Source organism: Leucoraja erinacea, chromosome 31, assembly GCF_028641065.1.
Source record: "Leucoraja erinacea ecotype New England chromosome 31, Leri_hhj_1, whole genome shotgun sequence".
Lineage (NCBI taxonomy): Eukaryota > Metazoa > Chordata > Chondrichthyes > Rajiformes > Rajidae > Leucoraja > Leucoraja erinaceus.
This window is the reverse complement of record NC_073407.1, coordinates 28,032,761-28,057,724: the sequence shown is the minus strand read 5'-3', so window position 1 is coordinate 28,057,724 and position 24,964 is coordinate 28,032,761. Positions and strand designations below refer to the sequence as shown.

The 24,964-nt window shown below is 55.1% G+C and overlaps 2 protein-coding genes across 7 annotated transcripts; one reads left to right on the top strand and one right to left on the bottom strand.

The window, feature by feature from the left end:
- The first annotated feature begins 1,520 nt into the window (after positions 1-1,520).
- Positions 1,521-10,530, top strand: trub2 (TruB pseudouridine (psi) synthase family member 2). Its single transcript, XM_055660450.1, has 8 exons — positions 1,521-1,662; positions 3,684-3,815; positions 4,256-4,330; positions 6,616-6,677; positions 7,660-7,741; positions 8,829-8,901; positions 9,133-9,269; positions 10,120-10,530. Exons 1-8 carry the CDS (start codon positions 1,563-1,565, stop codon positions 10,413-10,415), a joined length of 957 nt encoding a protein of 318 aa, XP_055516425.1. The 5' UTR covers positions 1,521-1,562; the 3' UTR covers positions 10,416-10,530.
- coq4 (coenzyme Q4 homolog (S. cerevisiae)) lies at positions 9,883-23,692 on the bottom strand. 6 transcript variants are annotated; one of them, XM_055660452.1, is made up of 9 exons: positions 23,541-23,634; positions 22,304-22,321; positions 19,579-19,746; positions 17,697-17,793; positions 16,678-16,780; positions 14,335-14,464; positions 12,312-12,405; positions 10,869-11,056; positions 9,883-10,499 (listed from the first exon to the last, which is right to left on the bottom strand). In XM_055660452.1, exons 1-8 carry the CDS (start codon positions 23,617-23,619, stop codon positions 10,882-10,884), a joined length of 864 nt encoding a protein of 287 aa, XP_055516427.1. In that variant the 5' UTR covers positions 23,620-23,634; the 3' UTR covers positions 9,883-10,499; positions 10,869-10,881. The 6 variants fall into 6 exon arrangements, with proteins under 6 accessions (XP_055516427.1, XP_055516426.1, XP_055516428.1 ...); XM_055660451.1 differs by having other exon boundaries at positions 9,883-10,151; XM_055660453.1 differs by lacking the exon at positions 22,304-22,321 and having other exon boundaries at positions 9,883-10,151; positions 23,541-23,692.
- Positions 23,693-24,964: the final 1,272 nt, after the last annotated feature.

Below are 24,964 nucleotides of genomic sequence, written 5' to 3'. Positions count from 1 at the left end.
CTTGCTTCACAATGGTCTGTGTGAGAGAGAGAGAGAGAGTACAGAGGAGATTTACTAGAATGTTGCCTGGGTTTCAACAACTAAGTTACAGAGAAAGGTTGAACAAGTTAGGGCTTTATTCTTTGGAGCGCAGAAGGTTAAGGGTGGGGGGGGGGACTTGATAGAGGTCTTTAAAATGATGAGAGGGATAGACAGAGTTGACGTGGATAAGCTTTTCCCATTGAGAATAGGGAAGATTCAAACAAGAGGACATGACTTGAGAATTAAGGGACATAAGTTTAGGGGTAACATGAGGGGGAACTTCTTTACTCAGAGAGTGGTGGCTGTGTGGAATGAGCTTCAAGTGGATGTGGTGGAGGCAGGTTCGTTTTATCATTTAAAAATAAATTGGATAGTTATATGGACGGGAAAGTGCGCAGGTATATGGGACTAGGAGAGAATACGTGTTCGGCACGGACAAGAAGGGTCGAGATGGCCTGTTTCCGTGCTGTGATTGTTATATGGTTTGCTGGTCGAGACCTCTCTGCTCGGGTTAGGTCACCAGCAGTTCACTTAGTGACCATTGGTAAAGTGGCCTGTCATACACGGGTCAGCACATCTGTCGGGGGACGGGGTGGAACATGAGAATCGGAAGGGGGGGACGGGGACATCTCTGTCCCGGCGAGCAGGGAGATTACTAGAAAGTGGAGAAATCAAATATTCATGATGTAGGCTGTAAACGACCGCTGCTCCTCCAGTTTCCTCCCGGCAGAGGAAGCTCAGGTGGGTTGTTGTCCGGCCGAATGACTCCGGCACTCTGTGTGTATGGGTGATGCTGGAGCCGCCATGTTACGCGGGTTGGATAACATAGACAATAGGTGCAGGAGTAGGACTTTCGGCCCTTGGAGCCAGCATCGCCATTCAATATGATCACGGCTGATCATCCACAATCAGCACCCCGTTCCTGTTTCTCTCCATATCCATTGACCCCGTTAGCCCGAAGAGCTAAAGCCAACTCTCAAAACATCCAGTGAATCGGCCTCCACTGCCTTCTGTGGCAGAGAATTCCACAGATTCACAACTCTCTGGGTGATTTTCTTCCCCCTCATCTCAGTCCTAAATGGCCGAGCCCTTATTCTTAAACTGTGACCCCTGATTCTGGACTGCCCCGAGGGAAACCGAGCAGAGCGTCTGAAGAAAGAAGGTTTCGACCCGAAACGGCCCACATTTCCTTCGCTTATAGATGCTGCCTCGCCCGCTGAGTTCCTCCAGCATTTTTGTCTACCTTCGATTTTGTTAAACAGAACATCTGCCTAAGTCACAAAGTGCTGGAGAAACTCAGCGGGTCAGGCGGCATCTTCATCGCTCTTCAAGGGAGATGCTAAATGCATTTCGTTGTCTCTGTACTGTACACTGACAATGACAATTAAAGTTGAATCTGAATCATCTGTGGGAAGGAACGGGTGACAGATGCTGCCCGTCCCGCTGAGTGACGGGCCAGCGTCCAATCAGCAGCCGCCGGCCAACGGGGAGGCGAGTTGGGCGGGACCTCCAGGGCCGGAAGTGACGACGCCGGCAGCAAGATGGCGGCGCGCTCCCTCCGCGGCATCTTCGCCGTTTACAAACCGCCCGCCGTCAACTGGCGAAGCGTCCGGCACGCGGTGGAGACCGGCCTGGTGCACGGTGGGTCCCCGACCCCTGACCCCCCCGGCCCCGACCCCTGACCCCTGACCCCCCGGCACGCGGTGGAGACCGGCCTGGTGCATGGTGGGTCCCCGACCCCTGACCCCCGGCCCCGACCCCTGACCCCCTGACCCCCGGCCCCCTGACCCCCGGCACGCGGTGGAGACCGGCATGGTGGGTCCCTGGTCCCCTGACCCCCGGCACGCGGTGGAGACCGGCCTGGTGCACGGTGGGTCCCCGACCCCTGACCCCCCGGCCCCTGCCCCCCCCGGACCCGGTGGACCGGCACGCACGGTGGGTCCCCGACCCCTGACCCCCCCGGCCCTGACCCCGCCCTGACCCCTGACCCCCGGCACGCGGTGTGCACCCTGGACCCCCGGCCCCGGACCCACGCCCCCTGACCCCCGGCCCCGGCACACGCCCCCCGACCCCGACCCCTGACCCCCGGCACGCGGTGGAGACCGGCCTGGTGCACGGTGGGTCCCCGACCCCTGACCCCCCCGGCCCCGACCCCCTGACCCCTGACCCCCGGCACACGGTGGAGACCGGCCTGGTGCACGGTGGGTCCCTGACCCCCGACCCCTGACCCCCCGGCACACGGTGGAGACCGGCCTGGTGCACGGTGGGTCCCCGACCCCTGACCCCCCCCGGCCCTGACCCCTGACCCCTGACCCCCCGGCACACGGTGGAGACCGGCCTGGTGCACGGTGGGTCTCCGGCCCCTGACCCCCGGCCCCTGACCCCCGGCACGCGGTGGAGACCGGCCTGGTGCATGGTGGGTCCCCGACCCCTGACCCCCACCCCCTGACCCCCCGGCACACGGTGGAGACCGGCCTGGTGCATGGTGGGTCCCTGACCCCCACCCCTGACCCCCCCGCACACGGTGGAGACCGGCCTGGTGCATGGTGGGTCCCCGACCCCTGACCCCCAGCCCTGACCGCTGACCCCCGGCTCACGGTGGAGACCGGCCTGGTCCGCGGTGAGTCTCCGGCCCTGACCCCGGACACACGCCCCCTGACCCCCGGCTCCCGTGCCTCGGTTGGTGACCCCCAACCACAACCCCCGCCAAAATATCGGGAATTATCGCGTTTGCTCGCTGAATTTATCAAAGGTAAGTTAATAATGCCTTACTTTTGATGAAATTCAGCGAGCAAACGCGATAATTCCCGATATTTTGGACCTTTAAATATCCACGGCAAATGTCGGCTGTTCATTTCCGTCGGTTTGGTACCTTCAGTTCCCTCTTGAATTTACCTTACTTGCTATCTTTTTTTCCCCCTGTAAATCTAGGTAGCTGTGCCTCACGGTCACCCCGACTGGCACAGTAAATTGCAGCTCACAACCTCGCCGTTTTCTATGTTTTTAACGGGTGGGAAAATGCGTTTTTTCCCATCCACTAACATGTACCGAACCCTCGAGTGTCCTCCACTTGAGAATTTTGGTCACGTGGGTGCGGATCTACGCTCCAGTGACCTTTAGTGAAATCACCCTATAACCCCCCCCCCCCCTCACTATAACCCCCCCCCCCCCCCCCCTCAATATAACCCCAACCATCACCCAGCTCACCATCAGCCCCCCTCCAAACCAACGCCCCCCCCCTCCAAACCAACGCCCCCCCCCCTCTTCCGCTCCCCTTCACTAGCCCCCCCCCGCCATAACCCCACCCCCCCCATCCTGTCCCTACTGGGCCCAAGCATCCGATGCTGATCGCTGGATACTGATCTGTGACACGGAGCCTCCTCTCACACCAACCCTTGTGGGATCATTATGCCACTAGACATAAAATATTTACATTGTATGTGGTAACTGCATTGTTTGCCCTGCTTCCCTTGGTCAACCTTGGTCAAGTAAACGGCGCTGAGGAATGTTGATGCAGGGGGAACCTGTAGATCGAGCCCACAGTTTGCTGCAAGTGGTAACTCCATTAGCTGGGGGTGATCACACTATGATGAGTCTTCCGTGCTCATGCGTGATCCAGGTGGGAACTAGTGACAAGTCTCATCCTTTCATTCCATCGCCAGACCTCAACGCGTCGGAATGTCCACTTCCACACGATCAGATCCGCTTTCTGCCGACCACCAGCCAGGGTATAAGTGGCACAGAAACCAACCTGACTGTCGCACAGCTGCCTGCCCTGGCCAACCACCCACGGGGTAAGGGGCAAGGGAGGGCCTCTGGAGAGGGAGGGGGGGGGAACCAATGTTGTCCATGAGAACTGATATGCTGTAGTGTTGGAGTTAAGTGCTGGGTAGAGGGACACACACTGCAGTATTGGTCAATGCTGGCTTTGGGAGTCTGATGTATTGTGTTTAATTCCAGGTTTGGGTGTCTGCGGTATTGGAGTGTTTAATGTTTAAGAAGGAACTACAGATGCTGGCCCGAAATGTTGCCTATTTCCTTCGCTCCATAGATGCTGCCTCACCCGCTGAGTTTCTCCAGCATTTTTGTCTGCCTTGGAGTTTATTGTTTATTGCTGGGTTTGGGAGTCTGCTGTATTGGAGTGTTTAATGCTGGGTTTGGGAGTCTGCTTAGTGTTTTATATGTTGATGTGTTACCTGTTTCCACACTGTATGAACCGTGTTGTGTGTTGCAGTGAGAGGCCCAAAGTTTGTTGGTTTGAGGATAGGAGCTGGTCATCGCCTGGACTGGAGATCATCTGGTGTGTTCGGTGAGTCTGGCATTGAATCTGTGTCCTCAGCGTTTTGTTGTTTATCCGATTATTCAATCACAGCGCATGTGTGTTTATGATGAAATTATAAGTTTTAAGATTTTGTAAAAGAGCAAAATGGCAATTTAACGCTGGAAATGTTGGTCTCGGCTGGTCTGACTGGTGTGGATCACAGCCCCAGCACCCGAGTGTCTGGTTGGATCCTGTTCACAGGCTAACAGGCTCTCCAGCCCAGGATAAGCTGCCCCAATGCCCCAGCCAGCAGTGGCCATTGGAGTTTGTTCAGCAGCTGCTGGATCTCCAGGAAGATCCTCACGTGGACCCACTCTCTATTTTCAACAGTGTCTTTATTATCACAGGCCCCAAGATACAGTGGGATGATTGCTGTCAGTGCCACTCATAAGCACAAGGTACCTGGACCCCATCAGCAAGAGTTGCAGACGTGTGAAATCACACACCTCCAGATTCAGGGACAGTTTCTTCCTAACTGGGTTAGGGTTAGGTCATGCAGCTGAAACATTCTACTACATACTAGAGAGCAGTCCTGAACTACTATTGACCTGATTGGTGACCCTCGGCGTATCCTTGATCGGACTTTGCTGGACTTTATCTTTATCCTGTATCTGTACACCGTGGAAGGCCTGATTGAAATCTTGTATAGTCCTTCTGATGACTGGTTAGCATGCAACAAAAGCTTTTCACTGTACATGACAATAAACTTACTAAACTCTTCAGTCTGAAGAAGGGTCTCGACCCGAAACGTCGCCTATTCCTTCTCTCTGTAGATGCTGCCTCACCCGCTGAGTTTCTCCAGCATTTTTTGTCTACTTTTGATTTTTCCAGCATCTGCAGTTCCTTAAACATCTCTTCAGTCCTGCCATGACCAGTTGCTGTTAGAGTTCAGTCGTGTTGGATAGGAAGATTGCAAAATCTTGCAGCTTCTCTCATCACTAGCCCTTCAGCTGATTAAAATCTGCTCAAATGTTTGTATTTTATATATTCATTTAAATGTTAGTATGTTTAGTCATACTGGTGGATGTTGAAGGTTTTTCCGGCGTTGGCAATGTGCTTGGGGCCACAGCAGTGGTTTGGAGTGACCCTGCTCCAGGCAGTTATTTATTTTAGTTTATTGTCACTTCTACTGAGGTACAGTGAAAAGATTTTGTTTGTGTGCTAACCAGTCAGTAGAAAGACAATACATGATTACAATCGAGCCATTCACCATGTTCAGATACATGATAAAGTTTAGTGCAGGTAAAACGAGTAAAGTCCAATCAAAGATAGTCTGAGGGTCCCCAATAAGGTGGTGAGGAGCTCAGGACTGTTCTCTAGTTGTGGTAGCTTGGTTCAGTTGCCAGATAGTAACTGAAGAAACTGGCCCAGTATCTGGAGGTGTGTGTTTTCACACTTCTACACCTTTTGCCTGATGGGAGAGAGGCGAAGAGGGAGTGGCCAGGGTGTGATTTGTCCTTGATTATGCTGCTGGCCTTGCCGAGGCAGCGTGAGGTATAGATGGAGAATGGAAGGGAAGTTGGTTTGTGTGATGTTCTGGGCTGCGTCCACAATTCTCTGCCATTTCCTGCGGTCTTGGATGGAGCTGGTCCCCAACCAATCTGTGAATTCTTCAAATTGGCCTGCTTGTTCAGGACTTTCCATCCTATCAAATGCTTTAAAAATCTCAACAGATAACAAATAAAATTAGAAATTTTAAAAACTGCAGATGCTGGAATCAGAAATAAATAAAAATGCAAAATATTGAAGGGAGTTGTGTTTCAGATTAGAACAAACTAACTTTAATCGAGTATCAAAACCAGCAGTCAGTGAATACCCAGTGTGCACTCGACACCGGGCAAGTCTGTGTGTGGAGGATGCATCTAATGACCTGTGCTGGATCTGAATTCTTCATTTTTCTGTACAGAGGTCACTGAACTTGCTGAGTGTTCCCTGCATTTCCAGCTCTTGGTTTTGGATATTGCACTCTAAGGGGCTGATGAAAGACACAGAGAGTTTGGTACCTGGCAGGGCAACGGGTGAGGAGGCTGGCTGCAAAAGTGGTGCTGAGATACCACACATCAGGTCTGAGTGTTTTGGAAGCAGCGTGAGGAAGGGCAGATGGACGGCAACCTGTAGGTGCTGTGGAAGTTGCATCTTGCGCAAGGTGGGGGTGCGAGTGCTGTCCCCACAATCAGCTCGGTAGCTCTAGTGTACCTCAGGGGGGCTTTGGCATATGCTGTGTGGAATGTCATGTAGGTAGAGTCTCTCACGGCCCCATTGTCTCTCCACAGTGCTCGCAGTTGGCAGCGGCAACAAGCAATTGTCTTACCTGCAGGACTGTCATCTGACCAAGGTAAGAATAGAGGGAGCTGCATGCCCAGCTGGTGGCCTTCCCTACCCTAGCATCATCGCACTCTCCTCTGCAGAAGCCACCTCCTCAACTAGATTGGTATGGGAGGGGGGGAGGAGTACAATGCAGGACAGGCAGGTGAGAGGCTGGACGTCGGATTGGAAGGTGATGAATAGGCAGGAGCACGGCTGCATTTATTTTAATGTGAGCGGTCTGACGGTTGAGGTGGATGGGAACGGGCTAGTTGTGGTATATTTCAATGAAGGTAGACAAAAGTGCTGGAGAAACTCAGCGGGTGCAGCAGCATCTATGGAGCGAAGGAAATAGGCAAAGTTTCGGGCCAAAACCCTTCGTCAGACTATATTCCAATGAATTGGATGAGAATGTAGAATACATGATGAGTAAGTTTGTAGATGACACTAAAGTGGGTGGTATCGTAGATAGTGACGATGGTTGTCAAAAACTTGATCAGCTGGGCAAGTGGGCTGATCAATGGAAGCTTAATGCAGAGAAGTGCAAGGTGTTGCATTTTGGGATGGCAGGACTGTCCTACACAGTGAATGGCAGGGCCCTGGGCAGTGTTGTAGAGCAGAGGGATCTAGTGCAGGTACACAGTTCCCTGACAGTGATGTCACAGATAGACAGGGAATGTTGTGGAGCAGAGGGATCTAGTGCAGGTACACTGTTCCTTGACAGTGATGTCACAGGAGATAGGGTAGTCAAGAAGGCTTTCAGTACATGAGGCTTCTTCAGTCAGAGTATTCGGCGGTGGGGGAGGAGAGGGATGAAGTGTGGCCCGTTCACTGTAATAAACTCCATGTATGTTCAGCTTGGTGCAGCCAAGTTTACTGGACAGTGAACAGGAGCTGGTGATGTTGCTTCCTCCCACTCACTGTCCAAGGGCAGGATAAAGTTGCTGCTTTCTGTCCAGGTTGCAATTGAGGCTGCTGTTTCATGTTAATGGTCCAGTGTTCTGGCTTCCCAGGAATACACAGTACACGGAAGCTTCGGAACAGCAACAGAGGATTTCTCCGACACGGGCAGGCTGATTGAGAAGACAACCTACGGTCAGTGTTCTCAGCAGCATTGATATGTTTCTTGCCCCACACAGTGATGGGTAGTGGACACAACTCATTGACCAGATGCCCCAGTTTTATATAAGCCACAAACAATGTGCTGAGGTAATCCCGTGGAGAGGTAAAGGCAGATAGAAGTGGAGCAGGAGGGGGGTAAGGGTAGGAAATTGGGTGATGGGGTGGGAGCAAGATGATATGGGAAAGGAGCCCCCCCTCCCCCCCCAGCTCATTGCCCCAATCACTCAGCACCAGCTCCCCAGTGCCAGCTACCACCCCTCCCTCACACCTCCCCAGAGTCCCACCCTCTGTGTGTGTATCCCTTAAACTTCATCCACGTCAGAACATCTGCTCCATTGTCATTGTGGCTGACCGTGTGGCCCCTGTGGAAAAACCATTGTTGGTGCCTCCCCACGCTCATTAGGTTTGGGAGTCAGTTCCTAGTTAGTTTGATTCTGTCCAGCCTGCTGTATATTCTACCCTCGATGCTAAATGGGGCTGAGTGAGGAATCGGTGTTCCTGGTGCTTCACTGTAACACTGCAGGCTGGGTCCCTGAGGATGCAGCACTGTTGTACTGTAACACTGCAGGCTGTGCCCCTTAGGATGCAGCACTGTTGAGTCAAGAGTCAAGAGAGTCAAGAGTCAATTTATTTGTCATTTGGACCCCTGGAGGTCCAAACGAAATGCCGTTTGTTGTAACCTGTTGTACTGTAACACTGCAGGCTGTGCCCCTTAGGATGCAGCACTGTTGTACTGTAACACTGCAGGCTGTGCCCCTTAGGATGCAGCACTGTTGAACTGTAACACTGCAGGCTGTGCCCCAGGCCCCACAAGCACTGTGTGAATGCAAGTGTGGGGACATATGTACTGTAACACTGCAGGCTGTGACCCAGGCCCCACAAGCACTGTGTGAATGCAAATGTGGGGACATATTTACTGTAACACTGCAGGCTGTGCCCTGGGCCCCACGACCATTGTGTGAATGCAAGTGTGGGGACATCTGTACTGTAACACTGCAGTCTGGGCCACTGAGGAAGTGGGTGTGGGGATGTTTGTACTAAAACTACACTGTTGTTGCAGATCACATCACCCTGGACAGACTGGAGCGCATCATCGCTGTGATCCAGGGCAGTCACCAGAAAGCTCTCATCACGTATGTATCTGGGCAAGGGCAGTACTCGATTCAAAGCTCACTGTCCAGTCTGTAGGACCAGTTATTGTAGTCTGTCAGGAACATCTATAGTACAGTCTTTAGGAACAGTCTGTCCCAAAGCCATATTCAGCATATAGATGGGTATGAGAGTGTGTCTAAGCCCATGGGTGGGGAACAGGTGTGTCAGGCGGTGGATGTGTGGGGCTAACCATGTCAACTCTCCCACCCTAGGTATTCCGGCATTGATTTGAAAAGCCAAGCGGCGTATGAGCTTGCCTGTCGAGGGATGTTACGGCCACTGCACAAGTCCCCTCCCATCATCACCGGCATTCGGTGCAGCCAGTTCTCCCTTCCTAACTTCACTCTGGGTATGTTGGTAAAGTGAAGATAATTTACATCCCTTACTGTAAGGTCCATGTTGCCTCTGCTGCGGTGAACGCACGGACACACTCGTGTCTGATCACTAGTAGTGCACGGACACACTAGTGTCTGATCACCTGTACTGCACTGACACACTAGTGTCTGGTCACTTGTACTGCACGGACACACTCGTGTCTGCTCACCTGTACTGCAATGACACACTCGTGTCTGGTCACTTGTACTGCACTGACATACTTGTGTCTGGTCACTTGTACTGCACGGACACACTAGTGTCTGGTCACTTGTACTGCACGGACACACTCGTGTCTGCTCACCTGTACTGCAATGACACACTCGTGTCTGGTCACTTGTACTGCACTGACATACTTGTGTCTGATCACTAGTAGTGCACGGACACACTAGTGTCTGATCACCTGTACTGCAATGACACACTCGTGCCTGATCACTTGTAGTGCACTGACACACCAGTGTCTGCTCACCTGTACTGCACTGACACACCAGTGTCTGCTCACCTGTACTGCACTGACACACTAGTGTCTGATCACCTGTGGTGCAGTGACAATGATAATGTGGTGTGCTCAGAAAAACAGATCCAAACTAATCCTCTCAACCACCTTTACTTTACTTTTTTATTAGTTATTACACAGTAGTAGTGAATGCCCCCGTCAGCCCTTGTGACTGTCAGCCAGTGAGTCCGCTAAACTCTGGATATCCCAGCGGTCAGATACGGGTTGTCGCAGTGTTGCTGTGTGGTGTGACTGGTCCAGGGGGTTTCTCATTGATGATCCTGGCTCCTTCTGCCCAGCAGTCCCTCACTTTGTTTTCCGTTTCCCACAGAGGTCCAGTGTGTCCACGAGACCCAGCAGTACCTGCGCAAGATCATCCATGAGATTGGCTTGGAGCTGAAATCATCAGCGGTGTGTACCAGTGTGCGACGTACACGAGATGGAGTTTTCACCCTGGACGATGCATTGATCAGAACAGACTGGAAACTGCAGCAAATCTCCAGTGCAGTCCAGCGCAGTCAGCCTCGAGTGGCAGCAGCCCTGCGGGAGGACAGTTGGAGGCACACTGCCCTCTCGGGGACGGCCGTCCCAGAGAGATGCCCAGTCCCCACAGAGGCAGAGCCCTGACTGGACATAGTCCTGGACTTCAGTTCCACTCATGGTCACTAAAGAAGATTTCCATTGAAATAATTCAAAGAAAGAACTCTACACCTGAAAATGGTAAAATAACAAAAGAAAATGTAGAGCTTGTGATTGAGATCAATAATGTATTTCTAAACCCGACATTGGTGAGCAGGTTGAACAAAGGGCAGGGTGCATCAAATAACCCTGCAAAGGCCAGAGAATAGAATGAGAGCATGTCAGTGAGGTTATTGTGGTAGCCAGCATGCAAGAGCGGAACTCGCTATCAAAACATGGAGGGGACGTGTCCCCTCTGCCCCCCCCCCCCCCCCCCCCCCCCAGAGTATAGTTGTATAGTTGACCTGTTGCCTCCTTACACTGGGCACTGACTGTTCCAGGCACACTCCTGTCTGCAGCCCAACCTATCATTATTATAAATGATTGTACAAACGTTCTTACCAAAGCCCCCATGTTATGCCTTAGTCGGGCATTGAAGAGGGGGGCAGGGGATGATTCCAATCTCCTCCCGCAGTGACTCTAAGCTCTGGTCCCATCGGTTCTCGTAGTAGATGTTTAGCACACAGTGAGCAGCTCGACCGCACTGCACAGCCCATGGGATCAGGTCTCTTGTTAAAACACGGATATTCCTGCCACAGGGACACACAAGAATGCGTCACGAACAGGCAAGACATTTACCTCGAATCCTGTACTCAAACCTTGCTGTCATAGCAATGCGAAATGGGAAAAGATTCGACTGTCTACCCTATCTCTGCCTCTCATTGTTACATAAACTTCTATGTTCTCCCCTTCGCCTTCAATACTCCAGACAAAACAATCCAAGTTTGTCCAGCCTCCTCTATCCCTCTAATACTGGCAGCATTGTGGTAAATATCTTCTGCAGTCTCCAAAGCCTCCACATCTTCCTGTAATGAGACAAACAGAATTGCACACAACATGATTTCCCAACTCCAATACTCAATGCCCTGACTGATCACCGCAAACATACCATACATTACCTTTACCAATCTATTTACTTGTGTTTCTACTTTAAGGAAGCTATGGACTTGGACCCCAAGATCCCTCTGTACATCCGTGCTGTTAAAGATCCTGCCCCCAAACTATACATTTCCCCTTGCAATGGGGAACCTCAGGACTGGGGATGAGAGATGGTGAACAAACATCACAATTGCTTGGATTAAACTCCATCTGCAGTTTCTCTGCCCATCTTTACAAACAATCCAGAACTTGCTGTGTCCTTTAATAGTCTTCCTCATTGTCTGTAAAGTTAGTAACCAACCCACCTACATTTGCACTATAAAAAGACAGTGCTGGAGTAACTCAGCGGGTCAGGCAGCATCTGTGGAGAACATGGATAGGTGACGTTTCACAGAGTGCTGGAGTAACTCAGCAGGTCAGGCAGCATCTGTGGAGAACATGTTACTCAAGCACTTTGTTTATTTTTGTAAATCAGCAGTTCCTTGTGTCTACAAGTAATTTATATATAAATCACGAACAGCTGAGGCACCAACACTGATCCCTGTGAAACAAGATAGACACTGTGACCAGTGATGTTTCACAGGGAAATGTGTAGGAAGGAACTGCAGATGCTGGTTTAAACCAAAGATAGACACAAAAAGCTGGATTAACTCAGTGGGACAGGCAGCATCTCTGGAGAGAAGGAACAGGTGACGTCACGCTATGTTCAAGAAATATACATAAAGGAAAACTGGTATCATGCCTTTGTGATGGGATTTCAGTGAATAATGGCACGTATTATAAATGACCACGTATATCTGCGCATATTATTCAGAATATCTTCAGGGAAACGAAGGCAAGATTCTCACAAGTAATTTCCTATCTAGAGATCTCAGTGGGATGGCGATGCAGGAGAGGAGTGTTTACCTGGTGGACACACGGAGTGGACCGAACACCGCTCCCAGAACACACATGGGCAGGCCAGTCTGGACCGCCTCAAACCACTTGACAGCAACCTCACCTGTTCAATGTGGAGAAACACACATGTTAGTGCTCCCACAACACACCTGGCCACAGCCTCCTCCCAACCCCACAGATGTAGCCATGTTTCTTACATTGCCCAAACTAACTGATTACACTCTGAGCTGGAGGGTTTTGGGCACTGGGCCACTGTGAAGTGGGATAGGTCGGCCCCAAGGTGATTTACCATGCCCTATCTTGTTGCTGCCCCATTACCACCAGAGGGTCACGTTCTCAGCTCTCTTATTGCCAAGGAGTACATTCCATGTTCAAAGTTTGTCCCCTCTACTCCCGGTAACATTCTGGTAAACCTCTCCAAATCCTCCACATCCTTCCTGCAATGGGACGACCTATAAAGCAGCAACATGACTGATACTCAATGCCAGCTCTCTCAGCCATTCCCCAACATCACTCCCTGCACCTCATCCTCTCACAGTTATCCATCGCCTCCACCCAACCAGTGAAAGGGCAGCCAGCTCCCCAGTTGTGTTCACATGGGCTTCTCCAGGCTGCAACACAGTTGCTGAAGTTGTCAGCTCCTTGCTGAGCACCACAATACTCCAGTCCATTATTACAGCTACTGCCCATGTCCACTAACCTCAGAAAGGCTATGGAGTCCCTGCTCAACTCATCAGTTGGGCCGGACCTTGTCTGTCTCTGGCGATAGATCACCTGCAACTATTCCCATTGCGGTAGATTCTGTTAGTTTCACTTTGGTGACGTACATGGGAAGATGACGCTGCTCATGTTCTTCCCTGGATTATCGGAACATTTACTGTCCTGTGCCTAACCTCAAGTTTCAATTCTACTTCATTCCATCTTTGTTTTGTCTGACTTTCGCTTCCTGTGCACTGCAAGGCTAATGCTGCTGTGAATCTTTCTCACACCTCCTGGCCCTGTTGTGTTTCAATAATTACCCCCAAAAATTCACCATGCCCGATGAGAGGTTATTAATATTCTTTCACAGTTTCTTAATCCACGGTGGACCACGTGCGTTTGTTGGAGTCAATATCCATCTGGTACACTCAAACTTTAAAAGGAGTTCTACTCGTCCTTGGCTGAAGCCTTGAATGACCCCCCCCCCCCAAAAACTAACCACATTCGTCTGGTGTAGGAAGTAGAGAGGTGAGGGTACCCAACTGCCTGAACTACATTGCAACCCAGAAGCCTGGTCCTTAGCAGAAATGTGTCATTGGGTCAGAGGTCTGAGACTGGTATTTCCCAAATAAATAGCAAGGAGAGGTAGATAGGAGACAAGTATGCGCAGGTAAATACATCACCTAATCTATCCACACGGAGAGAGGGACACAGGTAATTCAATTGGTAGGTCACCTACTCCACCCACAAGGAGAGGTGGACAGGTATGCACTGCCAAGTCCATGGATATTTTTAAGGCAGAGATAGATAGATTCTTGATTAGTACGGGTGTCAGGGGTTATGGGGGGGAAGATAGATCAGCCATGATTGAATGGTAGAGTAGACTTGATGGGCCAAATGGCCTAATTCTGCTCCTATCACTTATTAACATGAATTCAGCTAAAGATCACCTACTCGACCCACAAGGAGAGGTATACACAGGTAACTCACCTGAAGGTAGACACAAAATGCTGGAGTAACTTAGCGGAACAGGCAACATCTCTGGAGAGAAGAAATGGGTGACATTTTGGGTTGAGACCTTTATTCCGTCTGAAGAAGGGTCTCAACCCGAAATGTGACCCATTCCTTCTCTTCAGAGATACTGCCTGTCCCGCTGAGTTACTCCAGCATCTTGTGTCTATCTTCAGTTTAAACCAGCATCTGCAGTTCCGTCCTACACTCTCCTGAAGGTCACCCACAAGGAGAGGTAGACAGGTATACACAGGTAGCTCACCTGAAGGTCACCCATTCCATCCACAAGCCAACACATACACTGCCCCGTGAGTGGACTTACCAAGAATGTTGGTGGGCATTCCCAGCAGTGTGTGCATGAAGTCGTGTACTTCACGGTACCGCTGGATCACATACGCCAGCTCCTCCTCATCCACAAACCTCACCGGCATACGGCTGTCAGGAGTAACTCGCTGTAGACACAAGGGACCGATCAATCTGTGCCCCCTCATCAGGCACGTGTCACCTCTGCATGCCGCACATAAACTCTAATCACCACATGTCCAAGTGACATTTGTCACAGATAATTCATGTGACACACCCTTTGGGCAGGCGTCATTCATATTTAATTACAGAGACCGCACAGATACACAGGCCACACAGATACACAGGCCACACATATACACAGGCCACACAGATACACAGGCCACACAGCTACACAGGCCACACAGATACACAGGCCACACAGATACACAGGCCACACAGATACACAGGCCACACAGCTACACAGGCCACACAGCTACACAGGCACCACAGATACACAGGCCACAGATGCACACAGATACACACTGATACACAGGTGACACCGATACATACTGATACACAGGTCACACCGATACACACTGATACACACAGATACACAGGCCACACAGATACACAGGCCACACAGATACACAGGCCACACAGATACACACAGATACACAGGTCACACCGATACATACTGATACACAGGTCACACCGATACACACTGATACACACAGATACACAGGCCACACAGATACACAGGCCACAGATGCACACAGATACACACTGATACACAGGTCACACCGATACATACTGATACACAGGTCACACCGATACACACTGATACACAGGTCACACCGATACACACTGATACACACAGATACACAGGCCACACAGATACACAGGCCACACAGATACACAGGCCACACAGATACACGACACACCCTTTGCTGCAGCTTGTAATTGTTCCATCAATGTTTTCAACAATCTCCCCTAGTTCCTGCATCTGGGACTCATTACACGAACCGCATGGTTCTACACTGTGCTTCACCCCGGGAACGAGATCCTGATATCAAATCTTTGCTTACAGCATTTGCGGCCTCAAAACGGAATCAATTTTTACTTATAGTATTAAAATAATTCATTCATAAATTTCCTCTTAACCTGGGAGCAGCCTCACCCCCACATTCATCTCTGCACAACAGATATCCTTGCCCAACGTGGCAGTGTCTCTGGTCCTTGCCCATCCAGCACAAGGGGGTCATGTTAGATTGTAAAACATTCTAACTGCGCATGAACTCTGTTTTATAAAGGAAATGCATAGTTTTTAATCATGTGACTTTGATTTTGGGTTGTTGGTGGAGCAATGTTTATGATCCCCTACCTACCCCTCTATCGCTTATCCAGGAGTTCCCTACACCTGGTCACTCCGACACCTGTTCACTCCAACACCTGGACACTCCAACACCCAAGAGACCCCTACACCTGGTCACGCCACCATCCAGGAGACCCCTGCACCTAAGATAGACACAAAATGCTGGAGTAACTCAGCGGGACAGGCAGCATTTCTGGAGAGAAGGAATGGGTGGCTTTTCAGGTTGAGATCCTTCTTCAGTCTGAGGAAGGGTCCCAACCTGAAACATCACCCCTTTCTTCTCTCCAGAGATACTGCCTGACCCGCTGAGTTACTCCAGTTTTTTGTGTCTTTCTTTGGTTTAAAGCAGCATCTGCAGTTCCATTTGCACAGATCCCTGCATCTGGCCTCTCCACCATCACACGCTGAGGTTCTGGGGAAGGTCACAATTTCTGGAGGTGGGACAACTTCAGCTGGAGCAACTATATTTTTGTTGACAGATCAAGACAAGAGACTACTTCAATGAAGAAACACATGGCCAATGCACACAGACCTGGACGATTGTCAAAGATCCCAGCAATGGGAAGTGCCAGTATCGGTCAAGATGCACATGTACAGCCGGCGAGTACAGCCACGTACAAGCACAAGTAGTCAACTAGTGCAGCCGACAAGTTCAGCACAAACCTCCCTTGTCCATGTCGATGACCAGGTGCCTCCAGCTCTCAGTAATCACTAAGCAACAGCTGGGGGACTAGGCTAGTGCCTGCCCCTCTGCCCCACACACCTCTGCCTCTCTGCCCCACACACCAACAAACCCAGTGCCCTTTGGTCTCTGCTTCCTGCCAGCTAATTGCAGGGTTTGTTGGGTCCATGGCACAGGAATGTTGCTGCTCAAGATGACCCGCTGAGTTACTCCAACACTTGCCAACAAATACACCTTGCGCGCAAGGCAAGAATCTGCTCGGATTAAAATGTCAAAGTCCTGCTGCTCCAGGATGATTGTGGTTGGTGAACACGGATTAAACTCACGTTGACATCAAGGAAGCGGATGTATTCTCTGCCAAACGTTCCCTCAGGCAGCTCCCTCAGGCCAGTGAGATCCAGAGTAGATGAGTTGATGCGTGGTCTCTCCCTGTAAAACCAACACCAGGAGCACAATCACAGCACGCATAGCAGCAGGCACTAAAACCTGTTAAAGTGCTACATTGGCATCGAGAGGTTCCACACAGATGACACTCTCTTACAGCACGGCCACACTCACTCACACTCACACACACTCACACCATGGCCACACTCACACTCACACTTACACCATGGCCACTCACACTCACACTCACACCATGGCCACACTCACACCACGGACACACTCACACCACGGACACACTCACACCACGGACACACTCACACTTACACCATGGCCACTCACACTCACACCACGGACACACTCACACCACGGACACACTCACACCACGGACACACTCACACCACGGACACACTCACACCACGGACACACTCACACTTACACCATGGCCACTCACACCTACACTCACACCATGGACACACTCACACCACGGACACACTCACACCACGGACACACTCACACTCACACTACACCATGGCCACTCACACTCACACCACGGACACACTCACACCACGGACACACTCACACTTACAGCACAGCCACACTCACACTTACAGCACAGCCACACTCACACTTACACCATGGCCACTCACACTTACACTCACACCATGGACACACTCACACCATGGCCACTCACACCATGGACACACTCACACCACGGACACACTCACACCACGGACACACTCACACTTACAGCACAGCCACACTCACACTTACAGCACAGCCACACTCACACTTACACCATGGCCACTCACACTTACACTCACACCACGGACACACTCACACCACGGCCACACTCGCACTCACACCACGGACACACTCACACTTACAGCACAGCCACTCACACTTACACGCACACCATGGCCACACTCACACGCACAGCCACACTCACACTCACCACACTTACTGCAGGATGCGGTGTCCCTCCACATCGTTTCTCATCCTGTCCCTGAGTGTACGCACTGCCAACTGGCCCGTCGTTTCTGCCAAGACGGCCACCATATCTATAACACGAGAGCACGTTAAGCTCAACAAAGTGGACATCCCATTAAAGGGGTTGTCAACAACTACCACACAGCGACAGAGGGTGAGGATTACTTCTGGTTATTCAGGACGGGGCAGAGCTGGCAATGTTGGCATGTCCTGCCCATCACTCTGCCCGTGAGAAGATGGTGATGAGGCTCTAAAAGGTGCTGGGCAGGCTGCTTTTGGAATATTGGGAGCAATTACCCACATATACCCCCACATATACCCCAGTGCCCACATATACCCCAGTACCCACATATACACCAGTACCCACATATACACCAGTACCCACATATACCCCAGTACCCACATATACACCAGTATCCACATATACCCCAGTACCCACATATACCCCAGTACCCACATATACCCCAGTACCCACATATACCCCAGTATCCACATATACCCCAGTACCCACATATACCCCAGTACCCACATATACCCCAGTACCCACATATACACCAGTATCCACATATACCCCAGTACCCACATATACACCAGTATCCACATATACCCCAGTACCCACCACATATACACCAGTACCCACATATACCCCAGTATCCACATATACCCCAGTACCGACATATACCCCAGTACCCACATATACACCAGTACCCACATATACCCCAGTACCGACATATACACCAGTATCCACATATACCCCCACATATACACCAGTATCCACATATACCCCCACATATACCCCAGTATCCACATATACCCCAGTACCCACATATACCCCAGTACCCACATATACCCCAGTATCCACATATACCCCAGTACCGACATATACACCAGTATCCACATATACCCCCACATATACACCAGTACCCACATATACCCCAGTACCCACATATACCCCAGTACCCACATATACACCAGTACCCACATATACCCCAGTACCCACATATACACCAGTACCCACATATACCCCAGTACCCACATATACCCCAGTACCCACATATACACCAGTATCCACATATACCCCCACATATACCCCAGTACCCACATATACCCCAGTATCCACATATACCCCAGTACCCACATATACCCCAGTACCCACATATACCCCAGTACCCACATATACACCAGTACCCACATATACCCCCACATATACCCCAGTACCCACATATACCCCAGTACCCACATATACCCCCCCACATATACCCCAGTACCCACATATACCCCAGTATCCACATATACCCCCACATATACCCCAGTACCCACATATACCCAGTACCCACATATACCCCAGTACCCACATATACCCCAGTATCCATATATACCCCATTACCCACATATACCCCCACATATACCCCAGTACCCACATATACACCAGTACCCACATATACACCAGTACCCACATATACCCCCACATATACCCCAGTACCCACATATACACCAGTACCCACATATACACCAGTACCCACATATACCCCCACATATACCCCAGTACCCACATATACACCAGTACCCACATATACACCAGTACCCACATATACACCAGTACCCACATATACCCCCGGCTGGTCAAGCTGGCCAATGGCAGCCACAGGACACAGATAGCAGGAGAATCAGAGAGAGTAACACCGTTCACCACCGTCCAATGGCATGTGCCGACATACATGATCTAGAAACAGCCTGGGCATGGGCTGATGAGCATCAAACAAGGCAGGCAATGATCAATGGAGAGGCAATACAAGCTGCAATGAGGCTTTCATTAAAGGGCGGGCATGATGAGAGTAATAGAGGCATGTACTCACCATGACGGTATGGGTCGTACAGAGACATGAATGCTGAGCCGGCCGCTAGCAGGGCTTTTTGCAGAGAGTTGGTGGGAATGTGTGTGTGGTAGATGCTGCAATATCCATCTTCAGTAACCGTGTCCATACTAGCCGCACGGACTGTCTGTAGCACAGCATTACTGGTGCCTGTCACAAGATGCAGGGAGCTCAGAAACCAAAGCAGCAATATGGGCTTCAAAGAGGGATGGGCGTTGGGGAAACTGAGGATGGGTGAATATCAGCAGCATTCAGCCTGCTGGGATTATCCTTTGGTTAATAAGGTCATGGCCCATCTGTTTGTACAACTTCCTGTGTCACCTGATGCCTTTAACACATAAAAACCCGTCTATCACTGGTTGCTTCCAGTGAGGAGTGAGGTGGGGTGAGTGAGTGAGTGAGTGAGTGAGTGAGTGAGTGAGTGAGTGAGTGAGTGAGTGAGTGAGTGGGATAGTGGGTGGGTGAGTGAGTGAGTGAGAAAAGGAAGTGAGGGTGGGGGAGTGAAGGTGAGTTGAGTGAGGTGGCGAAGAGCGGTGATGGACGAGGTGAAAGGGGGGTGAGTTACAGGTGATGGTGGGCTGTGTGAGAGGAGGGTGTACTTATGCATGGGGGGGGCGGGGCCGTGTACCTGTACCGGGGGGGCGGGGCCCGTGTACCTGTGCGGGGCCGTGTACCTGTACGGGGGGGCGGGGCCCCGTGTACCTGTGCCGGGGGGTGCGGGGGCCCGTGTACCTGTGCCGGGGGGGGGCCCATGTACCTGTGCCGGGGGGGGGGGGAGGCGGGGCCCGCGTACCTGTGCCGGGGGGGGGGGGCGTGTACCTGTGCCGGGGGGGGGCGGGGCCCGTGTACCTGTGCCGGGGGGGGGGCGTGTACCTGTGCCGGGGGGGCGGGGCCCGTGTACCTGTGCCGGGGGGGGAGCGGGGCCCGTGTACCTGTGCGGGGGGGGGGGGCCCGTGTACCTGTGCCGGGGGGGGGCGCGGGGCCCGTGTACCTGTGCCGGGGGGGGGGCGGGGCCCGTGTACCTGTGCCGGGGGGGGGGGCGGGCCCGTGTACCTGTGCCGGGGGGGGGGCGGGGCCCGTGTACCTGTGCCGGGGGGGGCGGGGGGCCCGTGTACCTCCGTGTACCTGTGCCGGGGGGGGGGGCCGTGTACCTGTGGGGGGGGGGGGGGGCCGTGTACCTGTGCGGGGGGCGGGGGCCGTGTACCTGTGCCGGGGGGGGGGGCCCGTGTACCTGTGCGGGGGGGGGCCCGTGTACCTGTGCCGGGGGGTCGGGGCCCGTGTACCTGTGCGGGGGCGGGGCCCGTGTACCTGTGCGGGGCGGGGCCCGTGTACCTGTGCGGGGGGGGCGGGGGCCGTGTACCTGTGCGGGGGGGGCGGGGCCCGTGTACCTGTGCGGGGGGGGGGGGCCCGTGTACCTGTGCGGGGGGGGGCGGGGCCCGTGTACCTGTGCCGGGGGGGGGGGGCGGGCCCGTGTACCTGTGCGGGGGGGGCGGGGCCCGTGTACCTGTGCGGGGGGGGGGGGGGGGGGGCGGGGCCGTGTACCTGTGCGGGCCCGTGTACCTGTGCGGGGGGGGGGCGGGCGGGGCCCGTGTACCTGTGCGGGGGGGGGGGCGGGGCCCGTGTACCTGTGCGGGGGGGGGGGGGCCCGTGTACCTGGGCCCGTGTACCTGTGGGGGGGGGGGCGGGGCCCGTGTACCTGTGCCTGGGGGGGGGGGCGGGCCCGTGTACCTGTGCGGGGGGGGCGGGGCCGTGTACCTGTGCCGGGGGGGGGGGGTGCGGGCCCGTGTACCTGTGCCGGGGGGGGGGGGGCGGGCCCCGTGTACCTGTGGGGGGGGGGCGGGCCCGTGTACCTGTGCGGGGGGCGGGGGCGGGCCCGTGTACCTGTGCCGGGGGGGGGGCGGGCCCGTGTACCTGTGCCGGGGGGGGGGGGTGGGCGGGCCCGTGTACCTGTGGCGGGGGGGGGGGCGGGGCCCCGTGTACCTGTGTGGGGGGGGGGGGGGGCCCGTGTACCTGTGCCGGGGGGGGGGGGCGGGCCCGTGCCCTGTGCCTGTGCGGGCCCCGTGTACCTGTGCGGGGCCCGTGTACCTGTGCCGGGGCCGTGTACCTGTGCCGGGGGCCGTGTACCTGTGCCGGGGGGGGGGGGGGCGGGGCCCGTGTACCTGTGCCGGGGGGGGGCGGGGCGGGCCCGTGTACCTGTGCCGGGGGGGGCGGGCGGCCCCCGTGTACCTGTGCGGGCCCCGGTACCTGTGGCGGGGCCCGTGTACCTGTGCCGGGGCCGTGTACCTGTGCCGGGGGGGGGGGCGGGGCCGGGCCCGTGTACCTGTGCCGGGGGGGGGGGCGGGCCCGTGTACCTGTGCCGGGGGGGCGGGGCCCGTGTACCTGTGCCCGGGGGGGGGGGGGGCCGGTGGTACCTGTGCCCGTGTACCTGTGGTACCTGTGGGGGGGGGGCCCGTGTACCTGTGCCGGGGGGGGGCGGGGCCCGTGTACCTGTGCCGGGGGGGGGGGGGGGGCCCCGTGTACCTGTGCCGGGGGGGGGCGGGGCCCCGTGTACCCTGGGGGGGGGGGGGCGGGGCCCCGTGTACCTGTGCCGGGGGGGCGGGGGGGCCCGTGTACCTGTGCCGGGGGGGGGGGGCGGGGGCCCGTGTACCTGTGCGGGGGGGGGGGGGGCGGGGCCCCGTGTACCTGTGCCGGGGGGGGGCCCGTGTACCTGTGCGGGCCCGTGTACCTGTGCCGGGGCCCGTGGGGCCGTGTACCTGTGCCGGGGGGGGGGGCGGGGCGGGCCCGTGTACCTGTGCGGGGGGGGCGGGGCGGGCCCGTGTACCTGTGCCGGGGGGGGGGGGGGGGCCCGTGTACCTGTGCGGGGGGGGGGCCCGGCCCGTGTACCTGGGCCGGGGGGGGGCCCGTGTACCTGTGCCGGGCCCGTGTACCTGTGCCGGGGGGGGGGGGCGGGGCCGTGTACCTGTGCCGGGGGGGGGGGGGGGGGCCCGTGTACCTGTACCGGGCGTGGGCGGGCCCCGTGTACCTGTGGGGGGCGGGGCGGGGCCCGTGTACCTGTGCCGGGGGGGGGGGGGGGCGGGGGCCCGTGTACCTGTGCCGGGGGGGGGGGGCCCGTGGGCGGGGGGGGGTACCGGGCCGGGGGGGGGGGGGCCCGTGTACCTGTGCCGGGGGGGGGGGTGGGTGGCGGGGCCCGTGTACCTGTGCCGGCCCCGTGTACCTGTGCGGGGCCGTGTACCTGTGCGGGGCCGTGTACCTGTGCCGGGGGGGGTGTACCTGTGCCGGGGGGGGGTGTGGCGGGCCCGTGTACCTGTGCGGGCCCCGTGTACCTGTGCCGGGGCCCGTGTACCTGTGCCGGGGCCGTGTACCTGTGCCGGGGGGGGGGGTGTGTGCGGGCCCGTGTACCTGTGCGGGCCCCGTGTACCCGTGTGGGGTGCCGGGGGCCGTGTACCTGTGCCGGGGGGGGGCGCGGGGCCCGTGTACCTGTGCGGGGGGGGGGGGCGCGGGGCCCGTGTACCTGTGCCGGGGCCGTGTACCTGTGCCGGGGGGGGGGGGTGTGTGCGGGCCCGTGTACCTGTGCGGGGCCCGTGTACCTGTGCCGGGGCCGTGTACCTGTGCCGGGCCCGTGTACCTGTGCCGGGGGGGGGGTGTGTGCGGGCCCGTGTACCTGTGCGGGGCCCTGGTGGCGGGGCCCGGTACCTGTGTCCGCCGTGTACCTGTGCCGGGGCCCGGTACCTGTGCCTGGGGGGGGGTGCGGGGGGGGCCCGTGTACCTGTGCCGGGGCCGTGTACCTGTGCCGGGGGGGGGGGGGTGTGTGCGGGCCCGTGTACCTGTGCCGGGGCCCGTGTACCTGTGCCGGGGCCGTGTACCTGTGCCGGGGGGGGGGGGGGGTGTGGTGCGGGCCCGTGTACCTGTGCCGGGGCCGTGTACCTGTGCCGGGGGCCGTGTACCTGTGCCGGGCGCCGGGATCTTCACCATACCGGAGCGCGGGTAAGTTCGGGCCCACAACGTCCGCACCGCGCCCGCCATTACGCCCTGCGAGTAACGTCACGCCGCCTGACGTCACGGGCTCCACCCCGTGACGTGCGACCCGCTGTGGCTGTTCGTGGCCGCACGGTGGCGCTGCGGTGGAGATACCGCGGAGACGAGGGTTCGATCCCGGCCGCGGCCGCTGTCTGTGTGGAGTTTGCACGCTCCCCCTCTGAACGGGTGGGTTTTTCTCTGGGTGTTCCGGTTGCCTCCCACATTCCAAAGACGTGCGGGTTTGTCGCTTAATTGGCTTGGTGTAACTGTAAATTGTCCCCAGTGTGTGTGGGACAGTGTTAGTGTGCGGGGATCAGTGGGCGGCACGGACTCGGGGGCCGAAGGGCCTGTTTCTGCGCTGTATCTCAAAACTAAACTAAAAACTGGTCCCGGATTCCCCACCACCTTACCCGTTGCTGCACCAGGAGTGCCACAGGGCCACTTTCCTGCCCACTAACATTTCATGTGACAATTTATCAAAGGTCTCCATCACAGACCTCTCCTGTTTCCTCCACTTCCACCCCTTCTCTGCAACTTGAAACTTATTTCTAACCTTCACAGTTCTGTTGAAGGGGCACTGGCCACAAACATTACATTGCCTGCCCAGAGTTTCTTTTATCAGATCACATTTCCAGCCTCTGCTTATTCTTTTGCTTTTGAACAAGTGCAGGTTAGATTTCAGTCGGTTTGAAGCAAGTAGAATTGGTCTGCTTGTGTGGCTGGTACACCAACAATCATAGAAGCATTAGGGTTGGGGCATGCAGCGTGGAAACTGGCCCTTCAGCCCACCTTGCCCACACCGACCAACATGCCCCATCTACACTAGTCACAGTCACAGAAACAGGCCCTTCAGCCCAACTTGCCCCCACCGACCAACATGCCCCATCTACACTAGTCACAGAGTCACAGAAATAGGCCCTTCAGCCCAACTTGTCCCCACCGACCAACATGCCCCATCTACACTAGTCACAGAGGCACAGAAACAGGCCCTTCAGCCCAACTTGTCCCCACCGACCAACATGCCCCATCTACACTAGTCACAAAAACAGGCCCTTCAGCCCAACTTGTCCCCACCGACCAACATGCCCCATCTACATAGATCAGTGAATACTGCTGGCACTGTGACAGCAATACCACCCCTAACGCTGTAAAATGTGTCGTTGTGGGAGCAAAAGAACAAAGTGTGGCATGCAAGAGAGTGTGGTGTGAGGGGCACATTGTAATAGACCAGGGATCAGACCGATAGAGGCAGGGTCAGTAACATGGAACAAAGAGGCAACGTCAGAGAGAGGTATATGGAATAGATGTGAGGAGTGAGACAGCAGGGTGCAGGGGCCCGGGACCAGCAAGT